Source organism: Canis lupus, chromosome 30 (genome assembly GCF_011100685.1).
Source record: "Canis lupus familiaris isolate Mischka breed German Shepherd chromosome 30, alternate assembly UU_Cfam_GSD_1.0, whole genome shotgun sequence".
NCBI classification, from domain to species: Eukaryota; Metazoa; Chordata; class Mammalia; order Carnivora; family Canidae; genus Canis; species Canis lupus.
Genome location: NC_049251.1, coordinates 20,270,762 through 20,297,944, shown reverse-complemented (window position 1 = coordinate 20,297,944; position 27,183 = coordinate 20,270,762). Strand labels below are relative to the sequence as shown.

Below are 27,183 nucleotides of genomic sequence, written 5' to 3'. Positions count from 1 at the left end.
AGAATCCTGACTTAATTAGGTTATGGGGTTGGATTCAGTTATTTGAAAGTGCAACTACATTGATATAAATGGCATACGTGCACCTCAGTCTTCTTTTGTATGTAAAGATTTTCTCCTTGCCTTTCTCCCACCCTCCATTCTTTCAACAACAAATTGCTGAGCTCTAAACACCAGAATTTCAAGTAGGGATGAGATATGTGGTTTCTACCAGGAATGCATGGCTTACTGGAGATAGGCAAGTAAACCAGAACTGAAAGCATACTGTTTAACATGCTACCCAAAGAAGGATTATACAAGGTTCTGGGAAACATGTAGCAAGACACCACTGTTCAATTGTTGAGTCCTGAATAACTGTTGAGAGGAGATAATGCTTGAATTGATTCTTGAAGTTAAATGGATTTAGCCAGTAAGAGGAGAGAAACAGCTTGGAAGTATGATTACTAGTAGCTGAAACCTAACACAGTTTGATAATAACTACTTAGGCCACTTACCTTTCACCATAAGTGATGCTGAGCTCATCCAGAACCCCATTGAGTTTAACTTGAAGTTCTTTTAGAATAGTACTAGCTTCAGGGTCTAGCTGCAGAGAGACCATAAACAATATTACTTTGGAGTTCTGAGAAAGCATGTTTTTGTTTCTCTTACAGGCAATTTGCTTGTTATAAGGCAAACTTCAAACAACACAACACACACATCCTCTTTCTTTTCCTTTTTTATAACCTCTGACTTCAAGTGCAAAATCTAGGAAATTCTAAATATATATGAAAAAATTGATTGAAATGCATGGCATGCATACAAATAAGAGCTAGGTAGCAAAGCCTTTGTTGGTTACAGCAATGGGATGCAAGGCATGACAAGATAATCTCCAGAACATGGTAACTTTATAACCTCAAAAATATATCATGTTATACATTAGTTGAATATGTATGTTGCTTCAAAATTTCAATCTTTAATATCCCTGTAAATAAACAAGCCTATTGAAAATTCAAATCAGTAAGATAAATTAATTTTGAGTAATGCATTGTAGCCTATTTGAAGGTATTTTTATCTTTTTCTAATTGTGGAATTAAAAGAATACGGAAAATAATTTATCCAAGCACTCCAATGTTTCTATGAGGTGATAGGCCTGACTTTTCTTCCTAGATGCCATTTTGCAGCTCAGAGTTCAAGATCCAATGTTTATGATCTTATTTTCATTTTTCTTTAAGTATTCAAATATTTATAAATTGAAGTTAAGCTACTGACCAAATTTGGGTCAAAAGAAAAATAATTAAATTAAGATAACTTATATTCAAAGTTTGCTTTTCCAATGCAAGCTTTATTTATTAAATATTTTATTTATTTATTCATGAGAGATATATATATATAGAGAGAAGCAGAGAGACACAGGCAGAGGGAGAAGCAGGCCCCATGCAGGAAGCCCAACGCAGGACTCGATTCTGGGTCTCCAGGATCACTCCCTGGGCTGAAGGTGGTGCTAAACCACTGAGCCACCCAGGCTGCCTCCAATGCAAACTTTAAAAGTCAACTATTCTTTTTATTTGGTTGTATTTCTGAAAATGTTAACTATTACCATAAAATCTATACTATACATAAACATAAACAAATACATCAACCTATTATATGACACAATATTTTCTGTAATTAAAGTTCAGGGTCAACACAAGCTTTATTAGCATTTTTGAAACTTACTCTGTTCATTATGTTTTTTTGCAAGCCAATTTTCAGAAAAGAATGACTTGTAATAGATATACTGCCTCAAGTTGATAGGGATTCATGTAATCTAGAATATTCTCTGAAATTTAAGTCAACCTTCCTTTGAATCTTTAGAAATTAGTTTCCTGCCATTAGTATCTATAATTCTTACACAAGCTGATCTACTATTGAAAAGCAGGAATAGGATAAAAGTAACTTTTGGGAGTAAAACAAATTAAAGGAGAACTTAGTGTAAAAAGGAGAACCCAAGAAAGACACCAGAAAATACAGGATCCAATATCAATATCAATTTAAACTCCTGGGAGTCAGGAGTCCTCGCCATTAAGTACTATAATGTTTCAAGAGCATTTTCCAGTACTAAGAAATTGTTAGAGAGAAATATATTATATATCTCAACATGCTGGGTAGCTCTGGCTTGTATTAACATGACTAAAAGTACTTGAATGGAAATAAATTTCATTTGGTATATCTGACTATTGATATTAGATCAATCCTTGATGTTAACTTTGACTCAAATTCTGGTGGTTTCAGCATTAGTTTTTGCTGCCCTTCTATAGAGCCAATGTAATTCTTCCAGACTTTATCTTTTTTCTGTCCCTATCAACAGACAGGCTCATGGCTCTTACCCACAGACACATGAGCTAGTATAGCAAATATAAATTTCTCTAGGAGTTGGAAAAATGGAATATCCTTGAGTCTCATGCTTTCTGAGAGTTCCATTAAACTATAGCTGATTATAAAGCAATGATTCAGAAAGACAATTACTTATTTTTTTAAAAAGACACTAATAGGCATTAAAGTGCAAATATCCTAATAAACCACAACTCCTCAAACTTTAACCAAGAAAATATTTGTGAATTGCCTGTCCAAATCTTAGGGAACCATGCAGGCTGAATTTTTTTATTATATTTTTTGCCATCGACCTAATACCAATTTTAACCTGATTTCATTTGGATAAGATGGCTGGGGAATGGCAATGATAAAGAAGCCCCTCTCTGGTTTTCTTCAGGCTCCCCACTCTTTGATAAGCCACTTGGGGTGATAGGTGGTAGTTCCCTACCTACACACCTGCCACTTCCCAGGAAATGGCAGTGAGAGGAGAATTTTCTTCAGGAAATGGGGTTGCTTCTTATTTAAAATGTGTATTTTTGTCTTCATATTAGTTTGTTATACATATTGAAGTTTTTTTCACCTGCTAAGATAATGACTTTAAAGTCATATACAGTGGTTAGATAGGTCAGTTGGATAAAATTATGCTATTTTCTCAAAAATTATTTTAGTCCACCTTTGGTATTTTGTGAATGGAAATTTCTTATCAAATAATTGGCTGTTGCTTGAATAAATGAAACTGTCAAATCTATAGCAATTTAAATATTGGATGACAGTTTTCATTTCCTGACGGAAGCTTAAATTTCTAAGTGGGTGCAGACAAATGCCTCTGTCATGTAACCAGGCAAAAGAAGAAAAGGTTTAGTTTAAGTACTTGATGTTTATCTGATCCAAATCATGCCATTAAAACAGAAACAGTAATTATGAGGCTCAATTACCAGTCTTTTTAATAATAATTATCATAAATATCATATTCATCCAGCTTTAAAACAATCCCTTTAGGCAGAAAATTAACCATTTCTTGAGTTCTGCATTTTTTTATGTGCCCATATTGAAGAAATTTTCTTTACTACCACAAACTTCCTCAAGTTTATATGGAATAACAACTTGGGCTTTCAGCCTTTATTGCTTAAATTACCAATAGTACATCTTAAAAATTATTGGCTACTTTGAAAAGGTAATAGATGACAGGAAAATTGTCTTTTAAAGGAAAAGTAGAAGTGGGCCTTAAGGAAATATATCAGTTGTGAATTTTTCCCCCCAAGATTTAAAATTTAGCCTGTTCTAACATCGATATGACATCAAATATCAAAAATAACTTGCATTTTTGTATTGTTATTATTAAAAACAAAAAAAGAAAGAAATGAAGCATTCAAAAGTCACAGTTAATAAATTTATTCTAATTGGAAACTGAATTATCATGTGTACCTAAGCAACTTGGCTGGCAAAAAATAAACAATAAATGGCTCCATAGATAGAGAAAAATTTAAGAATACAGAGTCAAATTCTGAATTTATGGTAAAGCTTTCAAAACTGATCTTACCCACACTCCATGAAAGGTTTTAGAATTCCAAAATCAAGGCTGGCAAAGTGTGGTTCTAATGATCAGAATGAACCATAGTCATACATAGGTACCATCTGGACTTTTTACACCACTGTGATATTTTACACCACTGAGCTGTGATAATATAAATAACCTGTCTGGAAGAGATAGCTAGCATGCAAGTTATCTTTTAAGTTCTTCTTCCTTAAGGCCCACTTCTACTTTTCCTTTAAAAGACAATTTACTTATCACCTCAATTCTCCCCCCTCCCCATGTTTCTGGCCCCACACAGTTAGGAGCTTGTACTAATTGTGCTATTTACTGCAAGGGTCTATAAAACTCTCTCTTTAAATTGTTCTCCTTTTAATCTGTCTGTTCCACTGAAATCTATCTTACCTAGCTGTCCATTCTGGGTGTCTGCTGCCGCATGCCTAGGCATTTACTAAGTATTTGAGGCAGGAGGTGAGGGCAGAAAGAAGCATGAAAATTTTCCCTCAAAGGAAATCCTGATATGCAGAGTCCTCCTTCTCCTTGGAGTGATAATTTGCATTGACTATTAATAGAATACTTCTGCATTTGAAATCTCTCATTCCTTAGCAACCATATATTCTGGAGTTACAAACTTAGTCATGATTTCAAATTTTTATCTCATTGTCAGACCATGTCAGATTATGCCCTGATATTCGTTTGGTTCCAAAAATATGGTTACCATACCCACTCTGTATGTTTTGTTTGTTTTTTCATTTTTCACCAGCAATAGATTCTTTCCCTAAGGGATGTGAAGGGAGTACATGTTATTTCACCCTTTTAAAATGGCAATTGTTAACCCAACTATCAGGCACTTGCTGGAGATAGAGTCAGTTGAAGGTGGCATTTAAACCCTTTCAAGAGCTCAATACCTACTCTTGAAAAATAAAGGCTTCATGGGAAGAAATTTTGTGTTTTATTCTTTTTCTCCATTGTTTATTACTATCTAATTTCTTTTCTGTTCTTTTCAGTCTACTAGGCTATTTTTCCTCCTGTTCAGCTCATCAGTATTAAAGTTCCATTATTTGCTTAGCTGAGTAAGTGCCAATTGGGGAGGATGATTATTCTGTGGTCCTCATCTACACAGGGTCCAATATTTGATTGTTAGACTGGTGGATTTCATACCTTGAAGATTTTTGCAGAAAAAATCCTCTAATAAATGTAAATTTCATAACTCTTTCTATGAAAAAAGAAAGTCTCATTTCTAAGAAAAGCATTGTTCAACTTGGTTGCTTCTTTTAGATTTTGTTCCATCAAATATCCCTTTCTGTCTTCTGTCTCTCCATCATTATCTTCTTTACCCCATCCTATATATGTGCTCAAACAACATTTTGTTTAAAAAAATGGAACAAATGGAAGAAAAAAAGTCCAAGTATTTGGTACTATCTTCTCATCACCATCATGCTAATATTTTTTTCTTTTCTTGACCATCAAACTATTTACAACATAAAAGTAAGAATTATTACCTCATTTCTTAAATATGCATCACCTCTAGTATAGTTGCTGCTCTGGGTACTCCACGGAAATGTTCACATATAGATCAGCAGTGATTTCTTAAATGTGATCTCCAATAACTTTATTCAACATACTCATCCTGCATTCACTGTTGCTTTCTCCAGAGACTACCTTCTCCTAGCTCTCCTATTTTTCTGCCTATCATCTGTCTCATTTGCTGACTTCCCTTCCTCTGTATACTCCTTAGATCTTAATTGATGTCCATTTTTCTCTTCCTCATCTTTTTTTCACTCTATCCTCTCTTCTTGAGCAATCACATCCATGCCTATGTCTTTAACTCCCACCCCTACACTAATGACCCCCTGAATCAATATCTATAGCTTTAACAAGATGCCTGAGCATCATGTCTATATTCTCATAATATGCCTATATTTATATTCTCATAATGTGCCTATTGGCCTTTTCTACTTGGATGATCTAAATGTCAACATATCAAAAAGTGAACTTATTACCTGCTCATCTTTATATCCCTGACTTGATTGCTAGCATACAGTTGCTTAAGGCAGAAATATGAAAATCATCTTTGACTCCTCTTTGCCTTCTACCTTTGGATTCTATCCATTTACTTGGATACCAAATATGATTGATAATATCTCTGAAATATTTTCTCCATCTGTCCTATCCTCTTCAATTTCGGATGCAGAATTATTTTCATTTAGACTATAATGCAAGCATCTCAAAGTTGTGTTCTTATTCCCTCTTCTATTTTATTCTCCTGCCATTCCTAAAGTTGTTTTAATAAAGGCTAAACTTACTGACCCTGCTAGTTGGTTTTCAACAAGGGAAATGCTTCAAGTAATTTATGGTAAGCTTATCTGGGCTATTCTTTTGTTTGTTTGTTTTGTTTTTTAAATATCACTTCTCTCCAACCTTCTATTTAACCAAAATTTATCCATCCTAAAATGGCTAGCTCAACTTAAAATATATGATTGAGAAATCACTGAACATTCCCTAGTGAATCCAGTAGGAAATTGCTCTCCTTGAAATGCCCTAATTACTTTTTGCAGCTATGGCATCCAACATGGGTACTGTGATATGTTGTCTGAAATTTAAAAACATATAGGTCTTCTGCATTACAAAAATAAAAATCTGTCCTAGCTCCACCAATGCTACCCTGTCATTTGTTTCCTGTTTTAGTCCTCTTGAAGAGACCTTCCCTAACAATTCACAAAACCATTTTAAGAGATAGACTATGACACTTTCTTTATGCCGTTCGGATTTGCATGAACTGTTATGCTCAAGTATCAGTTATATAAATTCATGCTTCTAACTTCTGGCTTCAAAAGCTGAACATCAGCAGCTGTCTCTCATCCTAATTAAGGAGAGTATGCAGTAAATCCAACTGTCATTGTGCTTCAAATCAACTAAAATGCCTTTGAGATATGTTAAGTTCCGTTCTTCAGCCTAGACAACTGAAAGGGGGGGAAAGGGCTTTTCTTCTCTGTACTTTTAAAAAAATTATACCTTCAAACCTTATATGAGTGACATGACATCTTTCCTCTTACTTTAAACAGGTTTTTTTCCTTCTCACCTACAACACATAGACTAGACCTTTACTCTGTGGATTGCTAACAAGGTTGTTGTCCTTATAACCAGAGTTTTGGAATTAGAATGAACTTCAGAAATCATACAGTACCATTTCCTCTTTCTTAAAAGTGGGAAAACCAAGGCCTAGACCATGTGCCATGCTCCCTGACATATCTGGGGGACACATGAGGATGGAGAAGCAGCTAAGAAGTTATTTTTTTAAGGAAAGTCTCATCTGAAAATCTTCATTAAAAAATAAGTTCAATATCTTGACTGAGAAGGAAATTTGGGCTTATTTAGCTCCATCTGTTGACTGACTAACCATGAAACTAACAGAGTAGGATTAAGGAGAAGAAACAAGGCACATAATTTAATTCAGAATTTATTCTGTAAAAATTGCCTTTATGCCCTGTCTCAGTCTGTCTTTCAACTCTGCTGTTCACACTACTGCATCCATCTACTGCTGGGTGATGTGAATATAGTCTGTTCAATAAGCTGAACTAAGTACCTGTTGAACATTAATCCATGGGGACATAATTCATCAGTGAGCCATTTGCATGAGATGCCTGCAGGCTCCTCAATCAAGTAGAAGAAGGAGTCAGGCTGGATTAGAGAAGTTTGCCTGGTTACATTGATTTATGGTTTGTGAAGGCAGGCATAAACAATCGAGGAGGATCACAAAACAGTAAAATAGATCTATTATGGAAAATGGTAGTTAAATTCTTTTTTTCCTCCCTCCTGGCTGTGGCTTGTATTCTCTCAAGTTTTTGTAAGGTTCAGAGAAAGGTTAGTTTCAAAAGAGACTTGATGGCACAAGAGTGACCCTGTGATCTCCTGGGAATGCTCCAGGCAATGTAGTTGACCAGCAGCACCTGCTTGAGTCTTTATTTCATCCTGACCTGGGTCACCCGCTCAGAAACTTCTCAGCCTCCTAGCTAGCACCTTTTCTTAATTTCACAAGCTTAGCACTTAGCTGAGCTTTCTGTGGTGTTAGCGCTAAATTCATAATCATATTTATTAAATTACCTCAATGCAATTTTCCCGACTGGGCTTCATTATTCTTTCGATTTTATACTAAGTCCGATTTGTTAACTATAATTGTAGAGATGGCTCAGAGGAAAAAGAAACCCTGCAAGAGCTGCATGCTGCCAAAATGAAAGGCCACTGCCTCAAACATTCAGTTCTCCTTGTTATCTACTGCCATATCTAAAAATAGCTGCTTGCTTCTACTGAATTCATCCAAATGACATCCCACCTTTAAGCTCTATTTACACATTAAAAAGCTAGAGGTTTCAGTTTATGTTTTCAATTGTTGCAGGGTGAGACATAACAATTACAACTTTCATTTAAGAGATATTTTCAAATTTAGAAAGTGTTGGGGGGGTTCCATTCCCAAACCTTATTACTTTAATTGTTCTGACTCCATTAATAAACCTCCTAACTCAATGCCTGCTGCTCTACAGATCCAGTAAATATAACTGGCAACAATAGACTCTTCTATTAAATAGAAAAAAACTTTGCAAATTGCCTTCAGAAACAATTTTAGAACTAAAAGGAAGATATAACGAGTTTAAATTGTCTATTTTATTATCTAAGACATCTAATATTTTATACTTTGCTTTGTGATTGCTGAAAAAGAGATTGATTCTCATTAATGTATTAACTTGTGAGTTATATCTCTATGTACATTAAAAAGAAAAGGTGAAGACAGATCAGAAACCTGAACATAAAGCTCAGCTTCCATACACCACCACAACCTTTTGATAAAATTATACATAAAACACAAGCATAAAGTCTAGAATGTTAAAAAAATATTTATCACTAGAAATTGGTCACCTATATTTCTGGATTACTACATTCCGTAATACAATAGTACATTTGCCTGTACTACAGCATGCTGTCTCAAAGTCCATTAAAACACATTGAATCCTTTGTGTTCTCCAGATTAAAACATATCAAGCAGATTGGTTAAACGTGTTGCACATATAAGACAAAGGGGCATTCTGAGACATATCCTAATTACCTAGTTGCTGTCCTAAAAGCAAAGAGGGGTAACCCTCAGAATGTGGTCTCTTGAGCAGTTGATCAGTATCAGCTGGGAATCTGTTCAGAATGCAAATCATCAGGCCCTTCCCAAGATCAAAAAGTCTAGGGATGGAATTCAGCAATGTGTGTTTTAATCAGCTACCCAGGTAGTTCTGATGCATACTGAAGTTCGAGAACTACTAGCATAAAGTATTATTTCCTTTAAACAAGTGTTCTTCAATCCCCTGTTGCCAGCAAGTATAAAGTTAAAAGGATAATGCTAAGTAAAATATAATAGGGGTCAACTTCTGTTCTCTCTGGTAAGGATTTGCTTAGCTGAAGACTAAGTCCTTACAGCTAATAGGTTTTACAGTGAATTTCAATCAGTTACATGTGTACACTTTTGGGTCAGATGCAGTTTCTAACTCTTCAAATTCAACATTAAAAAATGAAAAGAGGATATAGACAATGCTCTTCTACTCATTAAAATATACACATATTTAGGATAGATGAGGTTATTTTCCAGAATTCTTGGTCAGCCCTGTTCAGGAAAGTTTACGACAATGAAATCAGTCAAGATTCAATTCTTTTTGAGATGTACCAATAAAAATAATATTACCATTATATCTAATTAGTTTGCTTTGTGGCCAGCAGAATATGAGAATTTAGCTAAGCAAACAAATGCCTCCATTTCCCCTAAATGTCTTAATGATGGTTAACTTTTAGCATCTGGAGTACTGTCAGTAAGTTAGCAGAGTTATTGATAATTATGGATTCTACTATTCAGGATGTTTGTACCAATGCAATATTATGAAGGAGTAATGCCTCTTCTGCTTACACAGCACAGTCAGAATTCTTTTAAATAAATTACTACAAACTCTCCAGAGCTTCATAACCAGTATCTCATGACTTCCTGAAATGAAATTAAATTTTGGATTATCTGATTTTCTTTTTCATGTACTTGTATAAATTAGATTGCAGATCAAGGAAATGCAACTGAGTCCTTTTCATAGGCTGTAGTAATACATTTTTATGAAAAAATGAATACAGTGTATATATTTGTTTGCAATGTTTTACACTGAATCATACTAAGTTATACTGAATTTAACAAACTATTGAAATAATGTAAGCCAAAGTATATCTGTTTCACTTTTGAGGTATTTGAGCTGTTTTAGGATGATAAAATGATCATTCACTAATGATGAAAATTATTACCTGGCATCCTGACAATCACCTTGTTGCTACTTTGTCATAAGGGGAACAGTAATGCAGTATGGGGATAGAGGTGCACATATTTTAACTTCTAGCACAAGTCAACCCATACTGTGGATTGGCTACTTTATCTATTTTAGTGTATCCCAAAACAATATGCACATGAAAAATCACATGAGATGCTTTTTTTCCAACACAGACTCTGGCCTTAATTTCTAAGGTTATGTTTGCTTCATGGCTTGTGTGACTTATTATATTTTTTATATTCTTTATAGTAATCAGAGTGTTGTTATGCCAAAACATGCTCTTAATTTTTATGCAAGGAATTATGTTGGAAAGTCACAATATAGGAGAAGATACTTAGTGATTTGATCTTCCCTTTTCTTTCTAAATAGGTGCTAGATTAAGAAAAAGAAGAAGAAGAAGTGCCCAGATGGTTTCCAGGATATTGTGCATGCAGTTAGTAACAGTGTCTGCTCAAACACTGTTTTTTATTGAAGCCATTGAGGGCAAACAGCATCATCCCTGGACTGTCAAAGTGTTAGGCCAACTTGGACTCCAGAAAGAGAGTAGGTTTTTTTTTTTTTTTCCACCTAAAGAAAAGGCTTTAAAAATTATTTCTGTTTCCAGAGGGAAAAGAGGTTGATCTATAAGGAGAGAACAGCTGGCCCAACAGTGGTGGGTTCAAGCAGCAGAGAGCTACAGCATCATGCAACCGGCCTGCAAGTGGTCAGCACTCTGCAGACAGTATGAGAGGCAAGCCATGCTGCTGTTAGGAGCCAACTGATAAATACATAGCATCAAAAACTATTTGGAGCAAGTACTCAAGCAATTAATCATTTGCTAATTAAATTTTTGTAGCAAGAAGTGCATATCCTAGCACAGGTGATAGGGGACAAAAATATAAGAAACTGAAGAACTAGACTGGGAAGCTTTCCTCAACAATACCAGTCAAGGTTTTATAGCCTGTTCCATTGGGAGAGAAGAACTGGTTCTTCTACACTCCCTTTAAAGACCATCGCACATGCCTGCATTAAGTCCCTATAAACTTCTCATGTCAAAGGGTAAATTCTGTCATTCTCAATAAAATGCTTTTTCATCTTTATAAAAGCCTCAAGTTAGGGAACTCACATAGATAGTGTCATACATACATAACTGGATTGGAAAGGCTCAGCCTATTATTTTGAGATTCTGGGGCCTGGAGGAAGGTGAATGTAGCAACTCTAACATAAATCTCTATTAATCACAGTTCTTTCTCTATGGAGGCTGACTGAGACACCCAGACTTGGGTTCAGGTCTTGCTTCCTCCTGCTGTTTCATCAATCCCCATGCCAGGGCTGACTGGGCCTGCCAAACACTTTTCTGATAACACATGATGAGGCAAAAGTAGAAAATAATCAGATAAAAGAAACTGTGCATAGAAAGGAAACAGAATATCAAAAGATGATAAAGAGGGAAGGGATGTAGAAGATTCAAAAGCAGGGAAAGAAAGGAGCTAGGGTCCATGCTGTCCCCTAACAAATTACATTGTTAGAAACTGGACATTCATTGCATTGATTGAATTGAGTTTTCCCTTTAAATTATGTAGAAGGAATTTAGCAACTGATCCTGCAAGAATCATAAGGGGAGAAGGCATCCATGTCAGTATTTCTTCATTACTTTCTCCAGAAAGAAGTTCTATGATTTAGCTATTGAACTGTAACTAAATTATAATGTGAATTCCACACATTTCAAACTGACAATTTTATGCGAGGTAAAGAATCCATTTCTACTGGGTAACAAGATGCCCCACAACATTTTTGGTTAGTTGAGTGGCTTGGCACACACAGGTTCCTTTAATGAAGGTCAGATTTGTCTTATTGATATTCAGCTCAGCAACATATTACTCACATTAGAGTCTAACCATGGAATAGTAAGGAAACAGAAGTAGCATTAGGATAAATTTCTGAAAATATGGCATTTAAAATATAACTTTATCCTTACATGATTTGTGGTCTTTAAAATTCAGCAAAAGGAGGCAAAATCTCCCACAAGAAATTATGATATCTTCATGGCTCTTCAAACAGTAAGTGCACTTAAAGTCTGAATATAAAACATCACTAAAATTAAAAAGGGACTCTCCAACATGATCCCCAATTGCCAGTGCTCCCCTAATTCAGCAAAAGAATTCGAAAGGAGATTTATGCCCTTATACTGTGCAAAAACCACTAACACACCATAGGGAATGGAGCCTTATTTTAGACAAAATAAACTGATACTGCAGTGGAAGCACAGCTCATGAAAGCTCGTTTTGAAGTGTTGCACCTTCAACACCTATCCTAGTGTTTCCCATTTGTAGGATACTAAATAGGTTTAGTTTTCAAAAGAGTGAGGCTCTAAGAGCAAAAAAGACATTGTAGGAAGGGAAACGTATGAATGTCTCCTTGGAGTTAACAGCAACATCCCCTGACTTCTTCAGAAGTCAGGTATTAAAAAAAAAAAAAAAATTTGCAGCCTTGTAAATTTACAATTAAAAGGGATCTTTGCTTTGAAATCCGACCTGGCTTTACATACATCTCATACACTTACCACAGTAAGGAACACTGTAACTAAAATCTTTAACAGAAATATTTCTACATCCCTGCTGCCCTTGGGGTTGTTTTAGGGAAGGATGGGGGTGGGAGGGTGCCAGCCATGTGACGTTCCCTCTGGCACTGACTCCAGTCCCCAGGTCCCTGGATGCTCATGTTGGTTTGTGAAATACTGTGGCAAGAGCAGGAGGCAGGTGCACAGCTAATATTTCACTGTTTGCCTGATTCAAACAAGCAAATGAGAATAAATAAGAAGTGCAATGGTCTTTAGGTTTGGAGGAAACAGCCAGGTAAAGGATAAAATGCTTACTAACACAAACCTCATAAAAGAATCTTTCTCCTTCCTTCTTCTTCTCGGGGAATTGCAAGTCAAAGATGTTGGACAAAGACACAACACATTACAGACACAGCACGCAACACATTTTGACAGAGTTTCAGATGTGAATAATAAACCACTGATACCTCAAAAACTGCTAGTGCCACAAAGCACATTTCAGAACAAAAATGTTGATATCAACTTGACACTGTGTAATATGGTGAAAAAAAATCTGTAGTTTGAAGAACTTTATAGATCATTAGCATATATATATTTGTGTATATATGATGATACACACTACAAAAGGCTACTGACCATCTCCCTCCTCACATTCACACTTCTGATGCATTTACTATCAGTATTTTGTTGTGGTTAATGATCACCTTAGTTGTTAATGGTATTTTAGAATAATATCACTTTCTGTTCTTTAGTTAACCCATGTAAAAAACTTAATTATGACACTTTCCATAGCAAAAAGATATGCTGCTAATAATCTCTAAGTAGACATTTTGCAAATGCAGGCATAAAAATATACTCACCTCTTTTCCTCCCATGGATTCAAACATTTTTTCCAGTTGGACCCGCAATTGCTGAATATTGTTCATCAATATACAGGGCTTTAAATTAAGCAAACAACAACAAAAAAGGTGGTGTGAGAATCCTTCATACATTAAATTATTGAATGAGTATACCTTAAATGTGGTAAGTATACAACTATCACTGAAGTCCTATTATATTTGGCAAACAAAATAATTCTGTTATTTTCATTATACTTTCTAAGAGTTAAGAACGGAAGAGGGAAATATTACCACTTTGGGGAATGCAATTTAATAATAAACCCAGACAATAAATCATTGGGACTTACTACTAATATTTCTTTTATTCTTAACATTGAGCCAAATTCTGTTTTTAAAGATACACTTTAAGAAAAAGATAATGGTTTAACTTTTCCACTATTTCACCATTTAAAAAACCAAAACACCATCTGAATTTTAAAAATACTAAGGGGGTGGGGGATACCTGGGTGGCTCACTGGTTGAGCATCTGCCTTTGCCTCAGGTCATGATCTCAGGGTCCTGGCATTAAGTCCCTCATGGGGCTCCTTGCTCATTGGGGGAGTGTGCTTCTCCCTCTCCCTCTATCCCCACCCCTGCTTGTGCACACACACTTTTTCTTAAATAAATAAAGTCTTTTAAAAAATAAAAATAAAAATACAAGGCAGGGGGAAGACACCTTTAATGTATTCTCTTTGGCTATAGATAAAGTTTGCACACTGGTATTCAAGATGTTTAATTATCTGGCTCCAAACTAGTTTTCCCTTCCCATCTCTGTCTACTCTGTCTACTGCACTATAAGTAACTTTCCCCTTTAAGCAGCTTATTCTCTCCAAAACACCTGGGCTTTCTTGATGCTGACTTGGCTTGGCGTGTGGCCTCTTCACTTGAACCTCTTTGCCTATCTGAATCATATCCATCATTCCAGGTTTGAGCTTTCTCTTTCCTGGTCTATATTCTTCTGTACTCACTTGACATTTATTTAGCTTTACATTTATATTGCTTTTCACTATCTCACCCACTGACCTTAAATACACCATATGTGCTATGTCTTCTGCTTTGTCTTACTCCCAAGAGTACTGCACAGAGCCTTCCACAGAATACATGTTTAAAAATGTTTTTTTGACTCAGTGTTTCCAAGGAGGCAGAAATAGAACAATAGCATAGAGATGGAAAGCTCTGTGACAGGACTAGATGTGGACTTAGAATAATAGTAATTTATAATTGGAAAATAGAATTGAGAATAGTTACAGAATAATATTTGTTGTATTCTGATTCCAAAAAGCCAGTTGATTTGGAGGAGGAAAATAGTGAAAGGAAAATGGATATATCTTCCAAGTTTCTGGGAGATGAGCCAATAATGAATTAGAGAGGCATAGAGAGTGTTTACAAGGCATCAGAGAGGTGTTAGCACTCATCAGTGGAAAGATTTTATTATTACTTTAACCACATTACTGACCTTTGAAAAACTTCCTACTTGATTCTTAAAGTGACCACATCCTAAGTTCGATTTATGAATACAATTTTAAACTTGGATTCCATTTCTTTGATTCTGGTCGCATAAATATTTTATTTCTCTAACACAGATACCTGAGATACATCTGCCATAGATATTGTTCAGGTAGCTGAACCCAATATTCCACTAATGACTGTGATCCCCAGCTGTGACTGAGAGCCCCTTGATCAGGGCTTATCCTTTCCAAGGTACATATGGTCAAGACTCTCTAGGCATTTAGCATCTTGACCCAAAGGCAACAAACTGAACCCTCACTAGGGGCTGGGTCATTGGGGTTTTTCTTCTTTCCTTCCTCCCTCCCTTCCTCCTCTTGCTTCCTTCCTTCCTATCTTGCTCCCTTTCTCTCACTTGGTTGCTCTTTCTTTTCTTTTCTTTTCTTTTCATTTTCTTTTCTTTTCTTTTTTCTTTTCTTTCTTCTTCTTCTTTTCTTTTTTCCATCAGAGATGGGGATGATTTAGCTTGAATTTGACAACTTACCAGAGAGAAAATGAAGGTCAAAGGAAGACCATGACTCTTAATGAGAGGCAGGAAGAGTCATGGGTAAAAGGTGGTATCACTCTGTAACCCTGGCTCTAAGTTAGCTAGGTAGACTCTTCTATTATTATTGGATATTAAGTTTATCTTTTTTGGCACATGTAACAGTACTATAGTACCAACTGTATAAACACCAACTTCCAAGCCCTTTTAATATGACTATTTCCAATGGAAAATAAGAACTAAGAAACAAAATGAACTATGAGCTCACTTGGCATGGATTGCTATGGACTCCAGGTAAGGCTACATATTTAAAAAAAAAAAAAAAAAGAGAGAGAGAGAGATTCAGTTATCCAGAGAGAGGTAAAAATAAACACAAGACTCTCTTCTTTCATTAAGTTTTCTCTGCCTTTGAAATGTTGAAATATCAATTTATCAAACTACTACTGAAGACTGAATTACATGAATCTACCTTAAACCTAATCTGGAAATGGCTTTTATTTTAAGCACTTCTATAGTCATTGAAAACAAAACAAATAGCACACACAGTAAAGAGAACATTAACTTAATTTAGAAGTATTTTTTTTAATGGTACTCACGTGGGAGGATTGTGAGAATTTTTTTTTAAGATTTTATTTACTTATTCATGAGAGACACAGAGAGAGAGAGAGAGAGAGAGAGAGAAGAGACACAGGCAGAGGGAGAAGCAGGCTCCATGCAGGGAGCCAATGTGGGACTCCATCCCGGGACTCCAGGATCACACCCTGGGCCGAATACAGGCGCTAAACTGCTGAGCCACCCAGGGATCCCCTAGAAGTATCATTTGTTGATGAGTTTTGGTAGATAAAATAACCTATGTGGAAGTTGTCATCTTTTTATTTGTATATAATTTGGCTTTTTCCCTAAAAATATCATGATACATTTCATCTGATCTAAATCTGGAAAAAAGTTAGGAACTGAAACTATAATGAATATGAAAATTAGTTCTGTTGGGACTAGGGTTATTTCTCCATGACAAAGTCAGTTTCTGAGTTGAAAAATATTTTTTTAAGTATTCAAAATCAAGTAATTCTGATTTATATATGTTTCTTTGCTATATTTTGGAGTATGGGAAAAAGGGATTAAAAAACTTGTGATCCATTTTCTATGTGAAACATCACAGAAAATAATAATCATTCTTTCACAGATATTTTAACTGTCATCTGTAATTCTGACCCCTAGGAAAGCAAAGTTATGTTTATCTCTTACAGGATGTCTCTCTCTAAAGGTTTATAGATCAATTTGCATATGTAATAAGTATATTGGCCATAGATATACTGAGAAAAAAACTTTTAATGTTCTTGATACTGAAAGAAATCAATAGTAGTTAAATAAATGTACAAAACAATCTCTTCAGTTTATCTCAGCTAAAAGCATAAACTAAGCTGTTAATTGTTATTCTCTCATGGAAAAGCTGAAACAATGCTTGGCATTTGAGTGAGAGTCTACGACTCATTAAGATATTAAGAACTAGGAAAGAAAACTACTGAGGAGAAGTTCCTGAGCTGTAATATTTGCAAGGGTGTTTTCTTTCTTTATTTGGAAAAGTATAAAACACACAAACAAAATACAAAGAATAATATATTGTTTATTTATTAATTATGAGCATTGATTTACAATTTTTCTCCAATGTTTTAAAAATAAAATGTAGAATGTTAACTTATATTTTTAAAAACATTTTTAAAACATTTTTTAATGTTTTAAAAAATAAAAATAAACTGTAAAATGCTAATGTATAGTTAATGTAATGTATAACATATCAGTGAAAGTCTGCGGGGGTCTTTTTAAGGCTGATTTTCTTTTCTGAATGACAAGAATTATCCTTGGTAATTCATAGCTGCCTTTACAATTTTTTCACGTTGGCTATCCTAGTGTGGTCAGAATTTTTCCTGAAATTATCTGGTGCTGTTTTGATTTTCAACATAATACTTTGCAAATGTATTATAAATTTAATTGAAAATACATGCTTTCAGTAAATAAGTATTCTATCTTGCCTATTAGAGTATAATCAGCAGCAGTTAAAAATCACTGCTGAGATACCTGGGAGTTGTAATAAAATTTCTAGGCAGCATATTAATTGAAGGGAAAGAAGCATCTTCTGAGACCCTTGAGAACCATTAAGTCTGACTTATATTAATGAGCTGTTAGCAAGAGGTCAATGAGGTTTCAGTGAGAGTTCTCTTTTAGACTTGCCTGATCGTGGGAACTAATTTTTTAAGAGGAGAAAACTGATTATCCTCTTTAACAATCTAGTACTAATTTCTGTAATATATTTTTTCAGCGTTTTAAAAAAATTCCTTAATGTTACCAATGTATTTCTCCTAATAATACATTTGGTAAATAGGAAAGATCTCACCTTCCACCAGAGACTAAAACTAAAGTGATTTGGAGTATAATCAGTATATCTTATTTCTCTTTGTGCCTTAAGTTCCAATGCTGGCTTGAATTTTATAAAGATTTTCTTAATCATCCAAAAGGTAAAAGGCTAAGTTAATGAATTAAAGTTGAAACCAGCACTTTTTCTTGCATTAACTATTTTAATTTATTTGAAAACTGAAGGATAAATTGTGCTCACTTTGTACCAGTGTCCAAACTATGCTATTGGTGTTAACATAAACAAGCTTTAATTCCTAGATCTCAGCTTCAATGTCTTATGATTATGTGGGTTGTTAATTGTTTATGTGAGTCTTGTTTCTTATCATCATGGAAAACCACAAGTTGGCTGAGATGCTCTCAACCTTCCTCTGAATTCTATATTGTAACTAGGTCAGGATACCTAGAGAAGTATTCAAATAATTTCTTTAAATACCTATTCCCTATTTTCCTTGAAAACAGAAAGAAAAACAATTCTCTTACTTACTTATTCATTTAAAAAAGTGGATCTCAGCTGAAGAATACTTGAAAGCAGAGACAGTTTTACTTACCACATTTTCTTTATCACAATATGAACTGAAGTCACTCGATACAATCGCAGCATACTGAAGCAGTACTTTATTGATAGTCTAGAGGAAAAAATGTGAAATGTATCCAGTTAAATGTATCCAGTTTTACACACACTAGCCAGTTTAATGCTAATCCGGGAAAACTTTTCATGTTTTATTCAGCTAAAAGGGGGCCAGATGCAGTGATTAAATCTGTACCCTTGCCAAAAGAAGGATCTCAAACTATTATGTTTAGATGACAATTTGTAATATTTCTGAGTACATGTGAGATATTCCACATGAATTAATTCCCTTTGAACATATCTGCCCCATCATACAACTTTTTTTTATTTCAAACTTTACCAAACACTCAGAAGATATGTGATTTTGTGGCAACCTCCTCTATGCTTACATACTTACTACTTAATGATACTAATGCTCCCCCTGCCCCCCAGACAACTAATCTTATGCTTTGACTCCTATTTCACGGTTTCTAGTTCCTACTCTCCTCTCATCCTCACCACACATATATATGTGGTGGTAACTTTCTCAACTTTCTTTTTTTTTTTTTAGATTTTATTTATTTATTCATGAGAGAAAGAGAGAGAGAGAGAGAGGGAGAGAGAGAGAGGCAGAGACACAGGCAGAGGGGGAAGCAGGCTCCATGCAGGGAGCCTGACACAGGACTCAATCCTGGGTTTCCAGGATCATGCCCTGGGCCAAAGGCAGGCGCTAAACCACTGAGCCACCCAGGGATCCCATTTCTCAACTATTTACAGTGTTTCTAAATACCTTGTAGAATTATAAGTAGTGTCAGAGCATTCCTGTATATATTCCTTAGTAAGAAATATTTTCAGTAATTTTCTATGATAAGGAACCTTATTAATATCAAAGACCATCCCTAAGACTTTTTTTTTTTTTTTTTTTAAATTTTTTTTTTTTTATTATTTATTTATGATAGGCACACAGAGAGAGAGAGAGGCAGAGACACAGGCAGAGGGAGAAGCAGGCTCCATGCCCCGGGAGCCCGACGTGGGATTCGATCCTGGGTCTCCAGGATCGCGCCCTGGGCCAAAGGCAGGCGCTAAACCGCTGCGCCACCCAGGGATCCCCCATCCCTAAGACTTTTGTTGTATCATACTGTCTCAATACATTTACCTTTAATTTACTAAATTAGTTACTGGTGCATTATTATCTAAAAATATTTTTCCTAATTTTTGCCTTTGTTCTGTCCTCTTCATCCTAATTCTATATTTTTCCTTCTCCATTTACTATTTCTGAGCTAAAGGATGCCTTCTGCTTCCATTAATTATGTAAAATTAGGAAAAACAAATACATTTTATTAAATTTAATTTCAACTACTTAAAGATATGTTGATGAATTTTTATCCTACTACTTTTACTTACATAGCTTGAATTATCATAAGCCAAATGCAGATATGATTTTCTCAGAAGACAGAAAACAACAATAGCTGTAGATAAAGACTATCTCTTTTCACAGAAAAGCTAGGACAAAAAATTCGTATCCCTTTTTTGTATAACATATTCATCTGAATTTTCTTTGTGGCTCAGATCAACTGAGGAGACACTCTAAACATCTCTCCTTTAGCTTCTTAACCAACAAACCTGAATTCACCAAATCTAACTATGAACTTGTTTCAAAGACATTTAAGATCAAAGGGAAAACCTGAAAGTAGGGATAAAATGCAGAAAGAAAACTGATATTTTGTGGAAGTACAAAGTATGGTGGTAATATGCATCGGTTTAAATAGAAAGTTGGCCTTGGAAAATCCAAATCTTATCAAGCAGAAGACCAGTAAATCTAGAAAACAGATGGCTGATCAGACTGAAATATCTTCCAAATGCAGCTGTTCAAATTTGGCTTCAGATATAATGCTGGAAATTACTTAGGGACTTACCTAAAAAGTACCAATTCACTTGTACATATGAGCACGACTTTCAGTTTACAGTGTAAACTCAAAGAATCATTTCACTTTGTTATAAAAACAAAAACAAAGCAAAGTCTGATTTAGGAGCTTGTTATAACTAAGAGATTATAACTTGCCTCAGATAAAGTCTGGGGAGGGGAATCCAGACATTCACTTCTGATTATTCTCAAGGTATGCCCCAAGGCCCAAGAGTTGATTGTATTTCACAGGAAAACCCTAGTCTGTTGAATTTCTGCTGGAGAACAATTAACACATTTTAGGATCTCACATCCACTAACCTACAAATGCCAATGGTTAGGAAGTGGTTATGAGTTGTGGGTAAGGTTAAGAGCTCAGTCATGTAGGATATGGTTTAAGGCCTTGTGCTCGTAAGTTTTGTGGATACAATGGCTCTAAGACCACCCATGTCTCTACTAATGTACAAAGTATACCTGAATGAAAGTGTGCACTTACACTTTAAGGGCAACTCAATTTCACTTTAATTTATTCAACAAAGTCAAACCCTATTGGACATTAGTTCTTTAATACTAGCAAGCAGTTACTTGAGACATACCTGCCTAAGACACATCTCCAACTGCATCATAAGCATTACCTAGTACACATGATAGCCCCTAGTACATCACCTAGGAACTTCTTGGAAGTTCAAATTCTCTGGTCCTAACCCAGGTCTGCTGACAGCAATTTTGGTGAAAGCTTCAAGATGATTCTGATGCAAGCTAAAGTTTGAAAACCACAGTCCTAACTAATACACAGCAGGGGGGAGGTTAACTCTTCAGAGAGAACTTGTTGATGGAAGAATTAGCTAGCAAAGCCTGGAAGATAGAATTTCCTGAGTGTGTGGACCTAGCTAACGTATGTCTGTGGGACTCTTGGGCTTAAGAAGTGGGGACAGCACACAGAGAGAGGCCAGAGCCTGACAGAAGCTGTTTGCATCATGTTCTATAACAAAGTAGAGTTTTATGAAGAGAGAGTCATGAGGTACTGATGATTCATTTATGGATGCAGCAAAGGAACTACCATTCAAAGAGCTCCATTTTAAATAAAATTCAAACAGGATTATGGCCTTGAAACCAAGGATTCTCTGCATTTAAAAGATCAAGCAGGATGACCAAAATATCTCCCATCCTCAGTCTACTCTCATGAGGTGTGTGGCTACTCTTGTTACTGAGTGCGATAGCTATCAATCAGTCAGTATGATCTCCTGAGCTAATGCCACGCTATTGGATGTGGATTAAATATCCTGTCAATACTAGGTCCCTCTAGGGTATGACTCTTGCAATCAGTAAGATAAGAACCCCAGTTCAAAAATCCATCTTTTCAGCCCCATGCTATTCATTGAAATATTTAGTATTAGTGAATACATGGAGGATAAGAAATGTAGTATCTGTTAAGTGACATTAGAAATGTCACTTAGGAGCTTTCTAGCACTGTATTTTAACCCACGCAGAAGATAGAATCCCCCTTAGTTGCCTAGGCTTGGCTCAAAGAGTAAAAATAAATGTTGAGATTCTGCTCTTCGACTTACTAAGTGATTTGTGAGGACACCAGACTGGGAAGGGAGTATAACTTAGTGATTAAAAGCATTTCATTTGAGTTATTTGAGTGCTTTCTTTGAGTTATTGAAACTTTCTAAGATTGTTTCATCATTTGAATAATTAGGAAAAATAACAGTATTTATGTTATGGGATTGTAGTGAAGAATAAGTAAGACAATATATGTAAAGTGATTAGCACATAGCAATGTTCAATTAAGCATCTATGCTTTTGCAAATTAGGATTATGTTCTCAAAGAACAAGAAATATGTGTATCTCATTCACCATAGTATCTCCAGTCCCTGGACACTTAATAAACAAAACAAAACAAAACAAAACAAACAAAAAACAGATTCATAGCCAGGACTCCATTAATATTGTTGGTTTGTTTTTAATAATTAATGAAGGTATCACTACTTTATATCACTTTTTTATTTAAACTACTCATACTTAACAAAAGCAGCAGTATAGCCATAGAAATATTCACTACCCATGTGCACTCCTCACCTCTCACAGCTATGAAATGTGAAGATTTGTTTGATATATTCAGCCTTATATACGCTTTAGTAAAAACAAATCATCCCTTTAAGTCCCACTTTAGAATGCTAACTCTTCCCAAATGTTTGCAGATATCATTAATTATGTCTTTTCTCTGAGAGACAAATCAATATAAATCAATATAAGTCCCAGGAAAAGAATATGATTTCAATACTCTGTTATAAGGATCCCAATCCCAAGAAGGATAGGGTTTTTAAGACTAATGGTCACATCTGATGAAACAAAACAAATTCTAATAGTCTGAAGTTACTGTGAAATGGCTAATGATATTAACCACAAAGTCCTATATTTATTTTTATGATTTTTAAAAACCATCCTGACAAAATAGAATTTGTCTTTCATTGTAAATTGCCAGTTTCTGCTTCCCCAGAAAACACGTTTTTTCCTTACATTATTTCCTTGTGATAATAATTGGGTAGTATTGAATTTACATGGATTAAAAATATTTTAGGTATTTAACATTTTTGTGTGTGTGTGCCAATAAAAGCTTACATTCCCTTAATGACATGTGGAGCCTAGTTCTTTTCTCCACACTTCAAGGAATGTGCTTTCCTGAGTGTGATTCTGACATAAGCCTTATTGCATCCTCCCACCTGTTTATAATTTCCTCCAGCCCACTTGCTTACACTTCCGGCAGTCTAAACATGGCAGGGTCCAGCTTCACAGCTACAGCAAGGTCCATACTGCCAAGGAGGGGAGGGTGACCTGGAGCCCAGCACCTCCAGCCCAGGGCAGCTTTCCTGCTTTCTCGGTGCTTCCCTGCCTCCACCTTACATAACCTGCTACCTGACTACCCTGAGGGTGAATTCTAGTTACCTTTCTAATATCGTTCACAATTAAAATAGTATGTTACTAAATATATTAACTCTGAGATTACTGATTTCTCCTATGACCCTGCTTCCATGAGTTCCACAGAGTTCCAAGAATAGCATGTGACACACTTTCTTCAACAGTATCCCTAATGACCCCATTTCATTGTTCTCTTGGCCGTCACCCAAAACACAGCTGCTTGTCAAGAAAAGAGAATTTTTTAGAATAATTCTCCTGCAGAGCTTACTTGCAGGATTCACCACATTGGGAAGTTGAAATCAGCTGCTACCAAGAAAGTTCCCTCTGGAGATTATCAAAATCAATGATTTTTAGCTATTAACTTTAAAAGTGGGAGGTTACTTTTGTTTTCCTAATTAACATGTAAAGACTAGAGTTCAAAAAATTTGATAGTAAACTAAGAATATGGTTTAGGCCGACACTTTATGTACCTTAAAGCTTCATTGGCTCCTCATTTTTTTTCAGCCTTTTTATTGTTTTTTTTTAAATTATGGCTCCTAATTTTCTGTTAAAGATGTCTGGCCACTTTGCCTGTTCTTCATAGAGGACCTAACTTTCCAACTGTAGTTCCATCAGCTCTCTACTAATCCTATGCTCTCTCTTCTTTAGGATCTCTCAGTCTAGAATTCAAGTCACAGAATGATAGAGGGTGACAAAGACTCTCTCCTTGACTAAACTCCAGCCAGGCACCTCCCAGCCCTATTCGCAACCTTGGTATATCAAGACTTGAACAAAACAGTAACAGCTTGTAACAGCTCAGGGCTTCCTCCCTGGAATGATCCCAGATCCCCTTGAAGTGCCTCCCTGAGTAAACTGACTTTATAAGAAAAGCCAATTTGGGCATGCACAGAAACACCAGGGGAGCATATACACAGAGGAAGAACCGTGTAAAAACCCAGTTCGAAGGCTGCCATCCTTAAGCCAAGGGGAGAAGCCTCAGGAGAAATTAAATCTGCCAATATCTTGATCTCAGACATCTAGCCTCCAGAACTGTGAAAAAATATATTTCTACTTTTTAAGCCACCATTTTCTGGTAATATTTAATTATGGCAGCCCTAGAAAATTAATATACAACTTAACTGAGTTTTGGCATTTCCTTATTTTTTAACATGTTAAAGGTTATATGTATTGTGTATCTTTTCACTTCTGAGATGACATTTATAGCATTGGACTTTGTCATAGATTTGGCACTCCCATTATAAGCTTTTATGAGGTCAGAGAAAATGCCTATTCATGGCTACATCTCTCAAAGTGGCTAGTAAAGTGTGTGAGTGAGGTAATGAGTAAGTATCTGTTGGATGAACAGTGGAGACCTCCACCATCATCCAAACCATCGAGCCATACTCAATCATAGGGCAGTCAGACAGAGGACCATGCCAGTCACTTCCCCTACATTACTGCGTTTGTCATGCCACTACCCTGTTTAAATGGATTGTTTAAACAATCCATTTCAGTGTTACTTAGGTTGTTCAGAAGATGTCCAGTGTTACTTAGGTTGTTCAGAAGATTAAGTCTAAACTTCATACTCCAGACAGCAGGGCTCTGCAAGATCTAGACCTATCTTTACTTTCCCACTGCACATTTTTGTTTTTGGTTGGGTTTTGTTTTATTTTTCTCCAAAATATTGCTTCGCCTTACTCTTCACATGTCAAGCTCTGTTTTACCTCTCCTTTTATTCCTGCTACCCCCAAGGCTTAGGATACTTTTTAAACTACGGCTTTTTAGGCTGACTGAGGTCTGCTTTTCTTGTGAAATCTTTGTCTATTTCAGCCCTCATTGGTTTTCCTCGTGCCCAACTTAACTGTAGATCCCACTATGCTTGAGTCCAAATTGTATCCTTCTTCATGCTCTTTTCTAACTAGTTCATGTGCTGCGGCCTTGATTATTATAGGAGGTTTTTTATTTTAAGATTTGAAGGGCAGGGACTACGTCTTTTAATTCTTGTATTTCCCTTGAAACTTTTGGCAAAGCAGTAAGTACTTTGAAAGCCTTTTTAGACTTTTAGAGGGGGAAGAGATCTTAAGAATGTAATCTGGTTGATCAAAATCAATCTGTCAACTAAGAAAACTACATTTCATAAAAATGAAATGAACTGCTCAGACTCATACTATCGTTATTGGCTGATTTGAAATCAGAACTCTGTTTTCATTACTCCAATTCTAATATACTTTTCATTGTAGTATACTGTGTGTTAAGAATACCTGCAATTTAAATAGGAAATGCCAAGGCTTATTTTCATCTGAAATAAATAATTTTGCCACCCGTAGTAGTTAGTCTCTTCAGTTACAAACGACTGAGTCACCAATGTGAATAACAGATAGGTTTTTAAAGAATGATAAATCCATTTTAAGAAACAAGAAGGGCAGAAAGAAAGATGACAAACCTGGAAACCAAACCTATTGGTACAAGAATTTTAAATGAAATTGGGGTACTGGTGTCAGAGAAAACTACAAACAACATTAGTTAGGCTCTGTGAAAGAAAATAACAACATGCCACAATCCCAGACAAGAAAGGATTTGTTTCCTTTAACTTACCTTTGCAAATCTTCTCATTAAGTGAGATAATGCTTCAGGATTAGGGCATTCTAGTTTCTTAATAATCTCAAAGCTCTGGTTAAGCTGAGCAAAGACATCAACCACAGAACAAGAGAAGAGGGCATGATCAGATGTCTGCTGGAACTGAGGGGAGAGAAGGCAAAACCATCCAAAAGCACATTAGAGGGAGTGTGGAGAAAGAGTCATTTCACATAAATCACTCGATCTCTAACATGTACCCTTATTTCATGTGTGCCTTCTCATTTAATAAAATGCTTACCCATCTCAAAATCATTCATATCCTTTTCTGGAAAATGTATTAGAACTAATATCATGGGGCAGGCTGCTATTAATTGGTTTCTCCATTGCTACCTTCAGGGTCTGGTTCTTTTTATTTCCCATTTCCCACAGATATGAGGATGGTTTAGAAAGATATTGTGGCTCAACATGTTTAAGTTGTTCTAGAGGGATCTGGATGGGGTCTGCTCCCAATCTCGAAATCCTGGAAAGATTTCAGGACAAGGGAGTTTTGCAGAAGTCTACCGAACTTTTAGACTCTGATCAGTTCAAGAGGTGAAGGAATCTTAGAGCAAGAAGGTGATTGATTTTTTTGTTGCTAATTTAAACAATTCCCTTGAGTTCCTATCAGTCCTGTAAAGTTGTGTTTTACATTTATTTTGGTCATTAGAGGATTAAAATAAACCTTAATTAATAATAATGAGCCTAACAATTCCCATTATCTTAAAAGTGAGTAGCATGACTGAATCTTGACAATAAGCAGTCTTAAAGTAATTTAAACTCACTCCATCTTTTTTGTCTCTTCCCAGTGCTCCATGAAGGAACTCCATTGATACATCTTCATTTTCATCCAGCCACTGCATGACAAAAGGCTCAAACCACCTAAAAAATTAATAATGTTACATACTATAAAGGATATAATTTGCATATAATTAGCAGTGAATGTTGCTCTTTTCTTATATGAGAGAATTCAGGACCAGAAATCTCTTTTCATTCCCTTTTGGGCAGTTCTGCTTCCTCAGAGACCTTTAGCTTTACTTCATCAAATACATCCCTGATTATTTACTTTCAGTGTCCATCTCTTTTTTGGCGCCTCCCATGCTATTTTAAATATGCTTAGTACTCAATCCCCACAGCAATTCAAAATCCTATAAAATATAGATCTTGTGTGCTGCTCCCTATCATGCCATTCTCTCACTT

The 27,183-nt window shown here is 35.6% G+C and overlaps 1 protein-coding gene across 1 annotated transcript in view; it reads right to left on the bottom strand.

Annotated features, from left to right (window-relative positions):
* The window catches only part of UNC13C (unc-13 homolog C), a 542,478-nt gene that overhangs the window by 95,062 nt on the left and 420,233 nt on the right, over positions 1 to 27,183 (bottom strand). The window contains 5 exon segments of the mRNA XM_038580464.1: positions 492 to 580; positions 13,600 to 13,677; positions 18,568 to 18,645; positions 25,966 to 26,109; positions 26,769 to 26,865. Of these exon segments, the coding sequence (XP_038436392.1) occupies positions 492 to 580; positions 13,600 to 13,677; positions 18,568 to 18,645; positions 25,966 to 26,109; positions 26,769 to 26,865 (486 nt within the window).